The sequence below is a fragment of the Acipenser ruthenus genome, chromosome 20 (assembly GCF_902713425.1).
Source record: "Acipenser ruthenus chromosome 20, fAciRut3.2 maternal haplotype, whole genome shotgun sequence".
Taxonomy (NCBI): Eukaryota; Metazoa; Chordata; class Actinopteri; order Acipenseriformes; family Acipenseridae; genus Acipenser; species Acipenser ruthenus.
The window spans coordinates 132,865-149,316 of record NC_081208.1 but is presented as its reverse complement, the minus strand read 5'-3'; the positions used below and the strand labels follow the sequence as shown (position 1 = coordinate 149,316).

Genomic DNA, 16,452 nt, shown 5'->3' with positions numbered 1-16,452 from the left:
CGCTCACACATACATTTGCAAGGGTTTGAAACCCATTGAATTGCAGCAGCGTTCTCTTACCGGCTCCACAGCGGGCGCGTCATGTCATGACGTTTGCGTTTATAATTATTATTATTATTATTTTATATAAAAAACACATCCTGGCAGCGTCTCTGCAGTCCACGCACTCCGTTCAGCTCCTCTTTCCCGGAGGGGAAGGCTCTTTCGATTCAGTTTGTTTACAGATTAAGAAATCAAAACACAGCTATTACAAATGTATAATTTGCTCAGCGTTTTTCTTTTCTTATCCTTTTTAATGAGCGAACAGGTTGAAAGAAAGCCGTGCTAATTCAATGGAGTTTGTGCGCATTGGGGGGAGGCTGCTGTAAGTCTCTGTGCAGGGTTACCAGTCCTAGAAGTGCAGTCTTTAAACCCTGGAGAGTCCAGTAGAAGCGTGGCTGTTAAAACATACCGTATCTCATCTGAAGCGCATTTCCAATAACCCCGGCTACGTCATACTCGTTGGTAGAGTGTGGAGGGACGCCTGTTTGATTAAATCGCGTCATGGCTCAGGGAGGTGACACAGCAGCCCTGTAGGATTGTGACGTGTTCCTGCAGCTCTGAGGGCATTCCCTTCAGCATGAGGGATCCCATGGGTTCATTATGTACATCAGGCTCACACTGGAGTGGATTTACTGCAGTTAAGCTGCTTGCTTAAGCTGTTGTTTGTGTGTTTGTTTGTTTGTTTGGGATAAACTCTACACCCTCTGGGTCCTGCAAGCGACTGTGCTGCGTTCAGACAGCTTTACACAACATATGGATGTGGAGCCATTGGATTTGAATGAGCTGGCTCTCAGATCCACAGTACAGCACTGAGTTCTCTATACTAGACTGTATTGAATTAGCTCGCTCTCAGATCTCCAGTACAGCACTGAGTTCTCTATACTAGACTGTATTGAATTAGCTGGCTCTCAGATCCACAGCACTGAGTTCTCTACACTAGACTGTATTGAATTAGCTGGCTCTCAGATCCCCAGTACAGCACTGAGTTCTCTACACTAGACTGTATTGAATTAGCTGGCTCTCAGATCTCCAGTACAGCACTGAGTTCTCTACACTAGACTGTATTGAATTAGCTGGCTCTCAGATCCCCAGTACAGCACTGAGATCTCTACACTAGACTGTATTGAATTAGCTGGCTCTCAGATCTCCAGTACAGCACTGAGTTCTCTACACTAGACTGTATTGAATTAGCTGGCTCTCAGCTCCCCAGTCCAGCACTGACACCCTGTAAGCCCTCTTTTTACTGTACTGTATTGAATTTGCTGCCCTTCGCTCCCCAGTACAGCAGAGCACTGTTCATTCTCTGAGTACTGCATTGCCTCGTTTCAGGTGGATTGCTGCTTCTCATTGAACAGCAGGTAGCCCTTGGAGTCAGGATCGTTGAGATACAGCAAGCCTTCTTGGAGCTGCTCCATATAGAAGCTTTTATAGAACAGTGTAGCATCGCGCCTGGCCTGAAGCCTGGGCTCTCGTTCCCCTGCCTTTCATACGAGCGCAAAAACTGACAAGCAGCTAAATTCAAAAATAAATAATAAATGAGATACTCAAGGCTAGAATGTGTGTGAAATGTGTAACATGCGTAATTGCTTCAAGTCTGACAAGTGCAGTGATTGTTTTAACATGCAAGGAGGTTTGTAGTGGAAAGATGCGATAAGTTAGCAATGCTGGAACGGTTGGGTGTGAGCAGGCGGGGAAGGTCTAGCTTCTTAAAGATACACAGAACTCGATCCATGGGGTTCGGGACGAGTGGATAGAGGCGCAGCAGCAGTCCTGGCTGCAGTTACAGCTGTGAACCAGCCGATGGCACTGTGTGCTATACAGAGAAAAAGGAAGACCGCTGCAGTTAAAACATTCCGCCACTGCGCGGCACCCCTTAGAGGCCAGGATTTGTTTTCGCATCCAGCTTTTTGTGTATATATGTACCGTTCTGTACATATATACACCAGCCCCACCTGCTGGTCACTGCATCCAGTGCAGCTCGCGTTTTGCAGTGCTTTTACAAGGTGTAGCACGGCGCAGTACATGTTGAGAAAGGTGAATTGTTTTTCTCGTGTTTTTGCCAGGTATGTTGTTTCCCCACAGCGCTGTGGAATGGCTTTGTAATCACAGTATTTATGTGTCGGTGTGAGGGAGACGGATGCGCGGCCGGTGGGAGAGGGGAATGTGTTTAAGAGCAGCTTCCCTCCCTGTTTCCCGAGGGTCGCTGTTTCAGAGACAGGTACAAACAGGATCGCAGGAATCTCTGTGTTACTCAGGGGCGCCAGGGAATCAATTCATTCTCTCTGCAATAACTCAGGAACAAAAGAGACCTGCGCTGCTCCCAGGACTACACAAGAAACCATGCATCATAGTAGTAGAAGTAATAATAATAATAATAATAATAATAATAATAATAATAATAATAATAATAATAATAATATACTGATACAACATGACGGACTGAAGAAAAGAGGAGAGGTAGAGAGATGAAGGGAGGGAGAGAGAGGAGAGGTGGAGAGATGAAGGGAGGTAGACAGAGGAGAGGTGGAGAGATGAAGGGAGGTAGAGACAGGAGAGCAGTGCAAAGAGTAGAGAGATGAAAGTTTTGGCATGCTCTGTCTGTGACTGTGGATTGATTGCTTGACACTTGGCTATGTGTGTCGTGCCTGAGTGCCACAGCAATGCTCCTAACAATGATCCATGGCTGGGAATTATATTAAAGCTGGGCAGCGACTCACTCTTCAATTCATCTTTACAGTCAATGATTTCTTTATTTATTTCACAGTATTTGTCAAAACTGCTTTACCTGATAAAAATGCAGGGGACATGATGAAAGAGCAGAACGAAGCAATACTCTAGCCTCAGGACAGCGGCACTCGGCTGTTTTCTTCTCCTCTTGTGAAACAACTTGTTTCCATCACTGCTTCATGCATTTATTTATTCATAATGGGGAGATGAGGGAGCAGTTCAGTCTCCGTGCTTCAAGCCTGCCTTGGACTGGAGGGAGCACCCTTTCTCTTAGGGGGGGTGAGGGAGGGAGGGAGCAGTTCAGTCTCCGTGCCTCAAGCCTGCCCTGGACTGGGGGAGCACCCTTTCTCTTAGGGGGATGAGGGAGGGAGGGAGCAGTTCAGTCTCCGTGCCTCAAGCCTGCCCTGGACTGGAGGGAGCACCCTTTCTCTTAGGGGGATGAGGGAGGGAGGGAGCAGTTCAGTCTCCGTGCCTCAAGCCTGCCCTGGACTGGAGGGAGCACCCTTTCTCTTAGGGGGGTGAGGGAGGGAGGGAGCAGTTCAGTCTCCGTGCCTCAAGCCTGCCCTGGACTGGAGGGAGCACCCTTTCTCTTAGGGGGATGAGGGAGGGAGGGAGCAGTTCAGTCTCCGTGCTTCAAGCCTGCCCTGGACTGGAGGGAGCACCCTTTCTCTTAGGGGGGGTGAGGGAGGGAGGGAGCAGTTCAGTCTCCGTGCCTCAAGCCTGCCCTGGACTGGAGGGAGCACCCTTTCTCTTAGGGGGGGTGAGGGAGGGAGGGAGCAGTTCAGTCTCTGTGCCTCAAGCCTGCCCTGGACTGGAGGGAGCACCCTTTCTCTTAGGGGGATGAGGGAGGGAGGGAGCAGTTCAGTCTCCGTGCCTCAAGCCTGCCCTGGACTGGAGGGAGCACCCTTTCTCTTAGGGGGATGAGGGAGGGAGGGAGCAGTTCAGTCTCCGTGCCTCAAGCCTGCCCTGGACTGGAGGGAGCACCCTTTCTCTTAGGGGGGATGAGGGAGGGAGGGAGCAGTTCAGTCTCTGTGCCTCAAGCCTGCCCTGGACTGGGGGAGCACCCTTTCTCTTAGGGGGGGTGAGGGAGGGAGGGAGCAGTTCAGTCTCCGTGCCTCAAGCCTGCCCTGGACTGGGGGAGCACCCTTTCTCTTAGGGGGATGAGGGAGGGAGGGAGCAGTTCAGTCTCCGTGCCTCAAGCCTGCCCTGGACTGGAGGGAGCACCCTTTCTCTTAGGGGGATGAGGGAGGGAGGGAGCAGTTCAGTCTCCGTGCCTCAAGCCTGCCCTGGACTGGAGGGAGCACCCTTTCTCTTAGGGGGGGTGAGGGAGGGAGGGAGCAGTTCAGTCTCTGTGCCTCAAGCCTGCCCTGGACTGGGGGAGCACCCCCTGGCCCGCCCAGCTCTCCCCACCCTGCACAGTGTAGACTTGGAGAGTCCTCAGCCCCGAAAGCTCAGTTCTTTCTGCACAGCTGAAAACCATCACAGTAAAAATGGAATAATGTATTATTATCACACAGACCATTTGGCCTGATAATCACTCGTCCAGATAATCAACTGTAATTATAACTGATTAATCAGCAGAAGCTAATCATGAAATCCCCGGTCGAAGCAGTTTTTAAACAGTTAGCAAAACACTGCGCAACCGGACGCTTGCTGTGTAAGCAGGGCTGTGTCCCTTCCACTCCTGGTCTTATTCCAAACCTGTTAAACCCTCCATGCAGACCCTGCAGTGGCTCATGGTCTCATCCCTGTTAAACCCTCCATGCAGACCCTGCAGTGGCTCATGGTCTCATTGTCCCTGTTAAACCCTCCATGCAGACCCTGCAGTGGCTCATGGTCTCATCCCTGTTAAACCCTCCATGCAGACCCTGCAGTGGCTCATGGTCTCATCCCTGTTAAACCCTCCATGCAGACCCTGCAGTGGCTCATGGTCTCATTGTCCCTGTTAAACCCTCCATGCAGACCCTGCAGTCGCTCATGGTCTCATTGTCCCTGTTAAACCCTCCATGCAGACCCTGCAGTGGCTCATGGTCTCATCCCTGTTAAACCCTCCATGCAGACCCTGCAGTGGCTCATAGTCTCATCCCTGTTAAACCCTCCATGCAGACCCTGCAGTGGCTCATGGTCTCATTGTCCCTGTTAAACCCTCCATGCAGACCCTGCAGTCGCTCATGGTCTCATCCCTGTTAAACCCTCCATGCAGACCCTGCAGTCGCTCATGGTCTCATTGTCCCTGTTAAACCCTCCATGCAGACCCTGCAGTCGCTCATGGTCTCATCCCTGTTAAACCCTCCATGCAGACCCTGCAGTGGCTCATGGTCTCATCCCTGTTAAACCCTCCATGCAGACCCTGCAGTGGCTCATGGTCTCATCCCTGTTAAACCCTCCATGCAGACCCTGCAGTCGCTCATGGTCTCATCCCTGTTAAACCCTCCATGCAGACCCTGCAGTGGCTCATGGTCTCATTGTCCCTGTTAAACCCTCCATACAGACCCTGCAGTCGCTCATGGTCTCATCCCTGTTAAACCCTCCATGCAGACCCTGCAGTGGCTCATGGTCTCATCCCTGTTAAACCCTCCATGCAGACCCTGCAGTCGCTCATGGTCTCATCCCTGTTAAACCCTCCATGCAGACCCTGCAGTGGCTCATGGTCTCATTGTCCCTGTTAAACCCTCCATGCAGACCCTGCAGTGGCTCATGGTCTCATTGTCCCTGTTAAACCCTCCATGCAGACCCTGCAGTGGCTCATGGTCTCATTGTCCCTGTTAAACCCTCCATACAGACACCCCTGCAGTTTGAAGCCATGGTGTGGCACTCCTTTGTAGTTCCTCAGTTCACCACCAGGGGGTGGAGCTAAGTCCCCATTCATTAAAAAGCCTTCAATTCCTTGTCATTTCTTTATAGAGATGTCATGCTTTCATCTTTGCTTCAGATCTAAAAAAAAAAAAACCAGAAAGAAACACTGAACTCTCAGTCGAGTTCCCTGTGTGCGTGCGTGTGTGTGCGTGTGTGTGTGCGTGCGTGCGCGTGCGTGCGTGAGTGCAGGAGATCACAGACTAGCCCCCGCATCACCCCAAACCATTTTAAGAACAGCGATGCTTCTTTACACGTTGCTATGCTCTTACCGTGGGGACACTTTGAAAAGGGGATCATTGTGTTCCTGAAGTGTTTCAGGTCTAACACAAGCTTGGGGGAGATGCATGCCGGGGGTGTCAAGAGGTAAGAGAGTTAGGGCTCAGTCACAGCCAGCTTGGCTTCGATTCTGGAGCTTAACTCTGTGAAGGACAGATTCGTTTGGATTGTATTCAATCTTTGAGTGACCTTCACACATCCTCCTCTGTCTTTATTGAAGCCTCAGCAAAAAAAAAAAAAAAAGAAAAGCCAGGGGCTCAGGCTGACAGGCTGTCTGATAGCCAAACAAAAGCAAACAGACGATTCGCCGGACAGATAGAGCAAACACGCACTTCAATTAAATCTCAACCCTCCTGGAGAAATTAAATCAGTCACCGTGCGACCCGGGGGACCGGCAGAGAGAGAGAGAGAGAGAGAGAGAGAGAGAGAGAGAGAGAGAGAGAGAGAGAGAGAGAGAGAGAGAGAGAGAGAGAGAGAGAGAGAGAGAGAGAGAGAGAGAGAGAGAGAGAGAGAGAGAGAGAGAGAGAGAGAGAGAGAGAGAGAGAGAGAGAGAGAGAGAGAGAGAGAGAGAGAGAGCAGACCCGTGCTCACCAGCTGGGAGCACGCAGGGAGTGAGTCTGTTTCTACAAATACAGTTTCCCACGGGTCAGTCGTGGTCCCAGAGGGCCGTTCCACTCCATGTTTAACAGATCAGTAAATGAGATCAGGAGCGATGACGTCAGGGTCAGGATGGAGGGTAACTGGTTCCGAAGTGGAAGGGCCAGCTGTGTGTGACATATTTACAGATACAGGGGTTGAACTGTATCTTTTTTAGGAGCTTTCCTGATTGGGAAGTTTCAGAGTTGCAATGAGACTGTCCGAACAGCCCCCTGTTTGGGTACGTGTTTTATTGTCCATTTAAACGGAACGCGGGTCCTTGAAGGGTTCATGAGGTAGTTCCCTCATACAGTACCACCTTCCAGTTCTAATGACTCTGTGTCAGTGCCACTACAGGACGCACACACACTCTGTGACGTTTGAAATTCGTCTCGGATCTCTGCAGCAGACACCGTCCCCTCCTTGGGCATCCCAGAACAACATTCCAGACACAAAACAGTGTCGGACCAGACAGATAAAACGCGATCGCAATCTCTCTCACTGAAGGGCTTCAAGGAGCGCTAACTGGCTCTGCGGCGCATTCGCTTACCCCTTATATTAGCAAGCTTATCTCCTAATAAACGTTCACCGCAGTAAAAGCACAGCAAAGTGTAATAAAGCATAGCACACACATGGGAAAGCATAGGGAAGTATTGTAAAGCACAGAGAGGTGTGGTAAAGCATAGGGAAGCATTGTAAAGCACAGAGAGGTCTGGTAAAGCATAGGGAAGCATTGTAAAGCACAGAGAGGTCTGGTAAAGCATAGGGAAGCATTGTAAAGCACAGAGAGGTCTGGTAAAGCATAGGGAAGCATTGTAAAGCACAGAGAGGTCTGGTAAAGCATAGGGAAGCATTGTAAAGCACAGAGACGTGTGGTACAGCAGATTGAAAAGTCCAGTTTTGTGCTTCAGAGACGGGCAGGTCTGTCGTGTGTCTCAGAGCTGTGCGCCTCTGTATCCGTCAGGAGGCTGCTTGTAGTAAATTGGAAAGCGCGTCTCCTGCTGAGGACGCCGCTGCAGGATAGGACAGCGCACACCCGCGGCTTGATCACAATGAGCGATTACACCGCGGAGGAAATGAATGGAATCTCCGATCGCACTTGACGGGGGTAAAAATACATTAGCAGCCGGAGCCCTGGTGGGTTAGGGAGAAGGCTCCACTCTTCCTCTCCTCTCCGTGGGCTGCTTGTGGAATTAGCGGGGGTATTCCACACAGAGCGCGTGTCGGGAAGCATGAGTCCTGCGTTCCGTCACTCCCACACACCCCCCCCCCCACCTCACAACCCAGCTTTCATCATACGATTTTTACAAAGCACTAACACCCAGTTTGCATCGTTTATTTTTTAAAGAAAACTAAAGCACCGTTTTTTTCCAAAGCTTTAATAAACGACTCAGTTCATTTAAGAGCTTGCTGAGCTTTGCTCAGTAAATGTGCAGTTTGCCCTGCATGCTGACCCTGTGCATCTACCGCACTTTACCACGCTCTCACTGCGCTTCACTACACTTGCTTTTTTCGTTGCTTTGCAATGATTAGCCCTGGAATCTACAATGCTATACCAGGCTTATCAGAGATTAGCCGTGCTTGCAGAGCTTCAACATGCCATGTCATTTTTTGAATTAACCAAGGAGGTACAAGCATGTTATTTTGGCAACACCTGCAAATCTAAAAATCCGCCTTTTCTTTTTATTTTAAAAATAAAGCACAGCTATAGAACACATCGCTCCGATTCTGTATTGCTTATAAAAATCCGCTCTGGAGTTTCTACTCTCTGTGCTGTGATGCAGCACCAAGCCACAGCTCAGCTGTTATGTTTAAATGATGATATTCTCTCAAAGAAAACTCATTCAGTTCCATCTGAAAAAGTGATGCAGGCATCCACACAACGCAAAACAATTTAACTAAAGCTCTGGATCTGTTTTAGAAAAGTGTCGCAAATAGCAGCGAGCAACCAAGTGTGATTTTATTCATTCGTTTTTCTTATTTAATTTTTCTTTTACCTTCGAAAAACCCCAGAAAACACTAAGAATCAAGAAATATCAGAGAAGAGCAGATGAAAGATGAATTTCAAACAGCGGAGTGCTTTCACAGGACAGTGTGAGGGGAGCATAAACGAACAGACCACGATGGGGGTGAAGAAAGGAAGGAAGGAAGAAAGAAAGGAAGGAAGGAAGGAAGGAAGGAAGAAGGTAGAAAGGAAGAAAGGAAGGAAGGAAGGAAGGAAGAAGGTAGAAAGGAAGAAAGGAAGGAAGGAAGGAAGGAAGAAGGTAGAAAGGAAGAAAGAAAGGAAGGAAGAAGGTAGAAAGAAAGAAAGAAAGAAAGGAAGGAAGGAAGGAAGATAGAAATAAAGAAAGAAAGAAAGACTTGTGTGATACCCTGCCGATGAGATGAGGCTCAAAGCTCTTTCACCACAAATGCAGGTGAGCCCGGCTCTCTGCACAGTGGTTAAGGAGCATGTTTGTGGTGTGTGGGGTCGCTGGTTCATGCCCAGCCTCTCTCCTGTAATATTTACATGGAGATCATCTGTTAAGGAGCATGTTTGTGGTGTGTGGGGTCGCTGGTTCATGCCCAGCCTCTCTCCTGTAATATTTACATGGAGATCATCTGTTAAGGAGCATGTTTGTGGTGTGTGGGGTCGCTGGTTCATGCCCAGCCTCTCTCCTGTAATATTTACATGGAGATCATCTGTTAAGGAGCATGTTTGTGGTGTGTGGGGTCGCTGGTTCTGCCCAGCCTCTCTCCTGTAGTATATACCTGGAGATCATCTGTTAAGGAGCATGTTTGTGGTGTGTGGGGTCGCTGGTTCTGCCCAGTCTCTCTCCTGTAATATATACATGGAGATCATCTGTTAAGGAGCATGTTTGTGGTGTGTGGGGTCGCTGGTTCTGCCCAGTCTCTCTCCTGTAATATATACCTGGAGATCATCTGTTAAGGAGCATGTTTGTAGTGTGTGGGGTCGCTGGTTCATGCCCAGCCTCTCTCCTGTAATATATACCTGGAGATCATCTGTTAAGGAGCATGCTTTCAGTGTGGGAAGCTCTTCTAACAGCTCTATCATTGTGTCTGTCCTTTACTACACACAGAGCGGCGCACACTTACACTGTCAGGTGTGCAGGATGTGGCCCAGTGTAAACGTGCTGAAATCATGGCGCTGGCGTTCACACAGGTATAATAAAACACAGAGCACACAGCGTCCGCTGCGTCTGACTGCCCTCTCGACGCCAAGTACAGACTTTAATACGCGGCTATTGGATACAGCATCTTTTTTTTACCCCTGCTCGGGGAGTCATATAATCGCATTTCGCGGCTGAAGCAGATGCTGGGGACAGCTGGCTGAAGGATGCGGGCATTTTCACGGATTTCTTTCCCTTTTTTTTTTAGCCCAGGAACAGAAATCCATAGCAATGCAAAGACTAGCACCCTAATAATGAAGTCTGTAATAAATGATGCTGCGTGCATGTTTGCAGACAGTGTATTGCATTATTAATGGTAATTAAAGAGGGTTGGAGGGTCTGGGACACTTAGCCACAGAAGCTCTTCTGTAATAAATCAGGAAAGTGTTTTTTTTTTAAGGTGTTATAAAGAGCAGTGCTGAATCACAGAGCTGATTTCTTTGATTAGATCTGTGCAGCAAGGATTCTAACGTGGGCCTGTCTGTCTGTCTCTCTGCCTGTCTGCCTGTCTGTCTGTCTGTCTGTCTGTCTGTCTGTCTGTCTGTCTGTCTGTCTGCCTGCCTGGCTGTCTGTCTGTCTGTCTGTCTGTCTCTCTGCCTGTCTGCCTGTTTGTCTGTCTGTCTGTCTGCCTGCCTGGCTGTCTGTCTGCCTGTCTGTCTGCCTGTCTGTCTGTCTGTCTGTCTGTCTGTCTGTCTGCCTGTCTGTCTGTCTGTCTGTCTGCCTGCCTGCCTGGCTGTCTGTCTGCCTGTCTGTCTGTCTGTCTGTCTGTCTGTCTGCCTGTCTGTCTGTCTGTCTGTCTGTCTGTCTGTCTGCCTGCCTGCCTGCCTGCCTGTTTGTCTGTCTGTCTGTCTGTCTGTCTGCCTGTCTGGCTGTCTGTCTGCCTGCCTGCCTGCCTGCCTGTTTGTCTGTCTGTCTGTCTGTCTGTCTGCCTGTCTGGCTGTCTGTCTGTCTGTCTGCCTGTCTGTCTGTCTGTCTCTCTGCCTGTCTGTCTGTCTGTCTGCCTGCCTGCCTGGCTGTCTGTCTGCCTGTCTGTCTGTCTGTCTGTCTGTCTGTCTGTCTGTCTGTCTGTCTGCCTGCCTGCCTGCCTGCCTGTTTGTCTGTCTGTCTGTCTGTCTGCCTGTCTGTCTGTCTGTCTCTCTGTCTGTCTGTCTGTCTGTCTGCCTGTCTGTCTGGTAGTGCGAGGGAACTGCCATGGCATCATAGTGCCAGCAGGGTGCATTGGATCATGCTGTTGTGTGATGCAATCGACATCAAAGGGAACAAGCTGTAGCTTCATTGTAAATATGATGAAAGAAAGGTGAGGGCGGTGTGCTGTGAAGCCATCAAAACGCCCTTTCTCTGATCCCTGTGTGTGTGAAGCATGTGTTGCTTTGGTGCTGGCTTTGCAGCTGGCTCAGCAATGATTTATGAATACATTTTACAAACCCTAGTAGTAAGAATCCAGAAAGCAATAATAAAGTCTTTTTTTCTTTACCCCCCTGGGGAAAGGGAGCAGCGTTCCTTGGGTAAAGTCATCACTGAAAATCCAGTCTGAATTAAATACACTCTGCATTTGACAGACTTCACTTCATTAAAATAATAAAACGAATGAACGTTTGGTCATGGCGATGGGGTTACCAGACCTCAGTGCAGACCAGGTGGCCGAGCAAGGTGTCTGCAAAGCATTGATTTATCTCGGCAGAAAACAACCCAATCTGTAGACAAATTAGCAGAAACAACAAGGAATTGATCATCTTTAAACTGAGGCTGTGGCTGTGACAGCTCGGAGTATTGTTACTGTGTTATCCTGGTTTGTTCAGCAGTAAAGAAGCGTTTTATCATCATTTTAATAAGAAACCACTTTGTCTTGTAATCTCATGGCAACAAGGTGTTGGAAGGTTGAGAGGAGAATAGCGAGAAAACAATCAGGAGAATGGCTTATTACTGAGAGAAAACAATCAGGAGAATGGATTATTACTGAGAGACAACAATCAGGAGAATGGCTTATTACTGAGAGAAAACAATCAGGAGAATGGCTTATTACTGAGAGAAAACAATCAGGAGAATGGCTTATTACTGAGAGAAAACAAACAGGAGAATGGATTATTACTAAGAAAACAATCGCGTTGTATTTTGCGTGGTTCATCTTGTAGAATAATTGATGTTATTTGTATTGTTTTTATTTTACTGGAGCACTGAACTACCAAGTCTCAAAGAAGACGCTCAACACACGTATGAATTCTGAGCTGAAATAAGGGTTTGCACGTGACTCTGTGTGCACTGGGACAGAGTGGGACAGTTCAGGCTTTTCAACTCGCATCGCAAAGCATTCTGGTACGTGTTATCCGTCTCGGGCAGCTTTCAAGGCAGGACTACACTTACCAGAATGCATTGGGGTGTGAGTCGAGAAACCTGAAGTGGCCCCCACTGTCCCAGTGTACACGGAGTCACATGGTAACCTGAGCTCCAGTGACAGTCTAATGATAGATACACACAAGCACGGCGTATCCATTGACTGTGTCTTAACATGGAAGTGAACTTCAGCACCCGGTGAAGTGCCTCTAAATCAAAGGGTTATTGATGACGCTCCGAGCACAGCATCAGCGCTCCTGCTTTCTGACACGCACACTCGCTCGTTTCCTTGCTTGTCTGGGTTCTTTCTGAACGCTGGCAAACTCGCTATTAATAAAAAAAAAGGAAATCTGGAGCTGACGTCCTGGATCACCCGACAGCGAGTGACTTATCGTGATGTCATCGCCGTCTTTCTATGCAAAATTTGAAATAAATCAAACTAGGTTTTTTCCTCCTTTTTTGCATTGTGCTGTTCTTCTTCTCTTCTTCCTCCTCCTCCTCCTCCTCCTCCTCCTTCTCTTTCCCTCCCTTCCTCCCTCCCCTCTCCGCAAGCTCCTTGCCTCTTTTTGCACAGAGGATCCTGCTTTCTGTATTGGGAGGAAGCTCATGTGGAGAACCAACATATGCTGCACAGAACAGATTCACATTCAACTCTCTCTCTCTCTCGATCCCTCTCTAAGAGCCAGCTCAATATACTGTATATATACACACACACACACATCTCAGGTGTGTCTTATTAAACTCCTAGTGAAACCAGGAATGGATCAAACCTCTATGCAATGGGAGTTCCAATATTTCCATCCCTGAAATGCCTTTATATGAAGCCCTGTATATACTGTAGGGATGCAAATAAAACATTGCAGAGCGATGCTTTCTATTCTTCTTCTTCTTCTTCTTCTTCTTCTTCTTCTTAAGACTCCCGTTGCAGAGTAGTGTGAGCCATTGCAGTCTGGATTCGAACCCGGGTCTCAGGGCAGGCCAGCAAGCACAGGGCCACTGAGTAAGAATGCTGCCAGCTCTGTTGTTAAGGGAAAGAAAAAGTACAAAAAAAAAACCTTTAAATAAAAATAAAAAAGAACACCCAAGACGATAAACGGTTGTTCCAGGAGGCTGCCAGACCGCAGTCAGTGTGGATGAAATGAAAAGTCTAACAGTTACGATCGCGTACACGCCGTGCAAACCAAATCAAGCCTGGAAACCCAAGCTTAACAGAGTTATCGGAATGTGAAGACAAAAACAAACAGCCCTCTGAGCAGAGCTGGAGACCGGACTGTCCCGGTCTGCTTTGATACAAGGAGTCTTATAACCGTCCATGCTGTCCCTTATGAAAGAAACCCGCAGTGCAAGCACAGCAAAGTGTCATGAAGCACAGAGAGACATGGTAAAGCATAGGGAAGCATTGTAAAGCACAGAGAGGTCTGGTAAAGCATAGGGAAGCATTGTAAAGCACAGAGAGGTCTGGTAAAGCATAGGGAAGCATTGTAAAGCACAGAGAGGCATGGTAAAGCATAGGGAAGCATTGTAAAGCACAGAGAGGTCTGGTAAAGCATAGGGAAGCATTGTAAAGCACAGAGAGGTCTGGTAAAGCATAGGGAAGCATTGTAAAGCACAGAGAGGTCTGGTAAAGCATAGGGAAGCATTGTAAAGCACAGAGAGGTCTGGTAAAGCATAGGGAAGCATTGTAAAGCACAGAGAGGTGTGGTAAAGCATAGGGAAGCATGGGGGAGTGTGTTGGTAGCCCCGGGCTTTGCTCTGGGTTAGAGTCGTCCCGAGTGTGCCAGTCCCAGCTGTTAACACCCACCCGCTCCCTCATTACCATTCCTGCCATGTCTCCTCCAGTTAGCGTGCCTGCACTGCTGAGCAGCACAGCGAGGACGCCGGCAGTGTGCTGATCCTATCTCTACAGAGCCGTCTTCCTGACGGCTTTTCAAATAGATCACAAAAACAACTCTGCAGAAGCACTCGGCTCAACTGCACCGCTGTTTTTAATACAGTAAGCGTGGGATACTCGGAGGCGATGATGATGATGATGATGATGATGATGATGATGATGCGCTGTGCGGTACGGACTGACAGGTCACAGAGTCCCAGTTGCAGGGCAGTGTGATCCATTCCTGCTTTCACTGCAGGTTAAGTAAGACACGCCTGAGTGTGTTACTGAGTCGCTGCGGCTAATCAAGCTGGTCTGAATAAAACCCGGCATGGGTGAAGCTGCTGTGCGATAGGAGTCATATTTCCAGCCCTGTATCAGCGGGGTCTCTTTTGTGAAGTGGAAATGGTTTACATTGTAGCCAGGAACGTTGTTCTAATACCCAGGACGCATCCCAGATCTTTGTCAGACTGGAACATCCCATAAAGAACAACAGAGCTCCAGTTTCTGTATCGAAGCTGAGAGCTCACAGAGCAGTATGCAGCCTCCGGGCTGATTTGAAATGTATAGCTGTGCTGTTTGAATGGGAGGAACAGGAGGGGGTGGGGTGGGGGGGGGCTGTAATAATATCTGAAACTCCTTTTCAATAAGAAGACCCCCCCTCCACACTTCCTCTCTGTCCTCAGACCTGAAGTACCACTCGTTTTTATAGCTCTGTTTTATATTTATTGTGAGACAGTGACTTGCAGCCCGTCACTGGTTATCATTATATACTGCTTTCTCTTTCCAAATTAGATTTTTTTGGGGAGAGTTAGGTGAAAACAAATCACCCCCCTCGTGTTTAAAGTAATATATATTTAAATATTTTTAAAAAAAGAACCAGAAATTGATATCCGTGTTATTTTGAAGGTTGAAGAGTTCTTGCTGTTGCAAAATGATTCTAGAATCCGGTGACAGATTTATGAGGAGCATCACAATGCCCTTTTTAAAATGATAGCGCTCGTGACATATCGGTACATAAATGTCAATTTCTTTATCTCGGTTCCGGCTCTTTTTTTGCTGCAGGAGGAGGAGGAGGAGGAGGAGAGGGAGGAACTGTTCTGAAAGTTTAGCTGCAAATGAAAGAAGTCGATCAAATGACTAAGAAACTGTGCAGCTTCTAAACTGCATGTCAGGGTCTGTAGCACGAGAGACACCCCCGGAACAGCCAGGGCACTCTACAGAAACAAGGACGTCTTTATGATTTATAATCCTTCATGTACAGTAAAACGAATTGATACAAAACAACAGAGGACTCCTAGTTACCACAGAGAGTACTTTCATTTTATTATTTTTTGATTTGATATTTTTAAGAGACTAAAACAAAGTGTGTTTTTCTTCTCTTTTCTCTTTTGCTGTCCAGGAAATTGCAGCTTATTTGATCACATTTGAGAAGCATGAGGAATGGCTAACCACTTCCCCTAAAACAAGGTAAGCACCCCCCCACCCCCCCACCCCCTCGACTCTCAATGTGTCTCAGTGCCCTGCATGGACGCACTCCCCCCCCTCGACTCTCAGTGTGTCTCAGTGCGCCTGCATGGACGCACTCCCCCCCCTCGACTCTCAGTGTGTCTCAGTGCCCTGCATGGACGCACTCCCCCCCCTCGACTCTCAGTGTGTCTCAGTGCGCCTGCATGGACGCACTCCCCCCCCTCGACTCTCAGTGTGTCTCAGTGCGCCTGCATGGACGCACTCCCCCCCCTCGACTCTCAGTGTGTCTCAGTGCCCTGCATGGATGCACTCCCCCCCCTCGACTCTCAGTGTGTCTCAGTGCGCCTGCATGGACGCACTCCCCCCCCCTCGACTCTCAGTGTGTCTCAGTGCCCTGCATGGACGCACTCCCCCCCCTCGACTCTCAGTGTGTCTCAGTGCCCTGCATGGACGCACTCCCCCCCCCTCGACTCTCAGTGTGTCTCAGTGCCCTGCATGGACGCACTCCCCCCCCTCGACTCTCAGTGTGTCTCAGTGCCCTGCATGGACGCACTCCCCCCCTCGACTCTCAGTGTGTCTCAGTGCCCTAATTTTAGAATTTGCATTTGTTCCCTGCATGGGATGGCATGACTAGCCACAGGATAAGATGGGCTGCGATTTTGAATTCTTCGGGTAGCCTGTCAAAACTGCAAAGGGCTGGTGTCTGTGCTGTGTGTTTACAGTACCTGCTTAAGCTGTTGCTGCTTTTCAATCATGCTCTACAACATCCCATTCCAAACAATGGATGTACCGTACCTTTAAATAATGCTCATAGTTCATGTTGATCCACCTAGTGGGCTGAATCTGTGAGTCGCGTGGAGGGCGGAGGGCGGAGTGCGGAGAGCTGTGTGTCTGGAGTCTTGTGGGTTAACTAGTGTGATAATAAGAGGAGTCCCTGACTCTGTGCCATCTCTCTCTGCACTGTCTTCCACCCTGGATCAACATCTAGCCAGCCTGCCCAGCGCTGCACCAGCCAGTTCAAACGCTTTCCAGGTTAAAAAGCCACAAGACTTTAATCAGAAGTCAAGTGCAGCC

At 48.7% G+C, this 16,452-nt stretch overlaps 1 protein-coding gene across 1 annotated transcript in view; it reads left to right on the top strand.

Annotated features, from left to right (window-relative positions):
- The window catches only part of LOC131696843 (calmodulin-binding transcription activator 1), a gene marked incomplete at its 3' end in the record, with an annotated part of 106,082 nt that overhangs the window by 66,355 nt on the left and 23,275 nt on the right, over positions 1-16,452 (top strand). Inside the window, 1 exon segment of the mRNA XM_058992934.1 lies at positions 15,311-15,378. Within this exon segment, the coding sequence (XP_058848917.1) occupies positions 15,311-15,378 (68 nt within the window).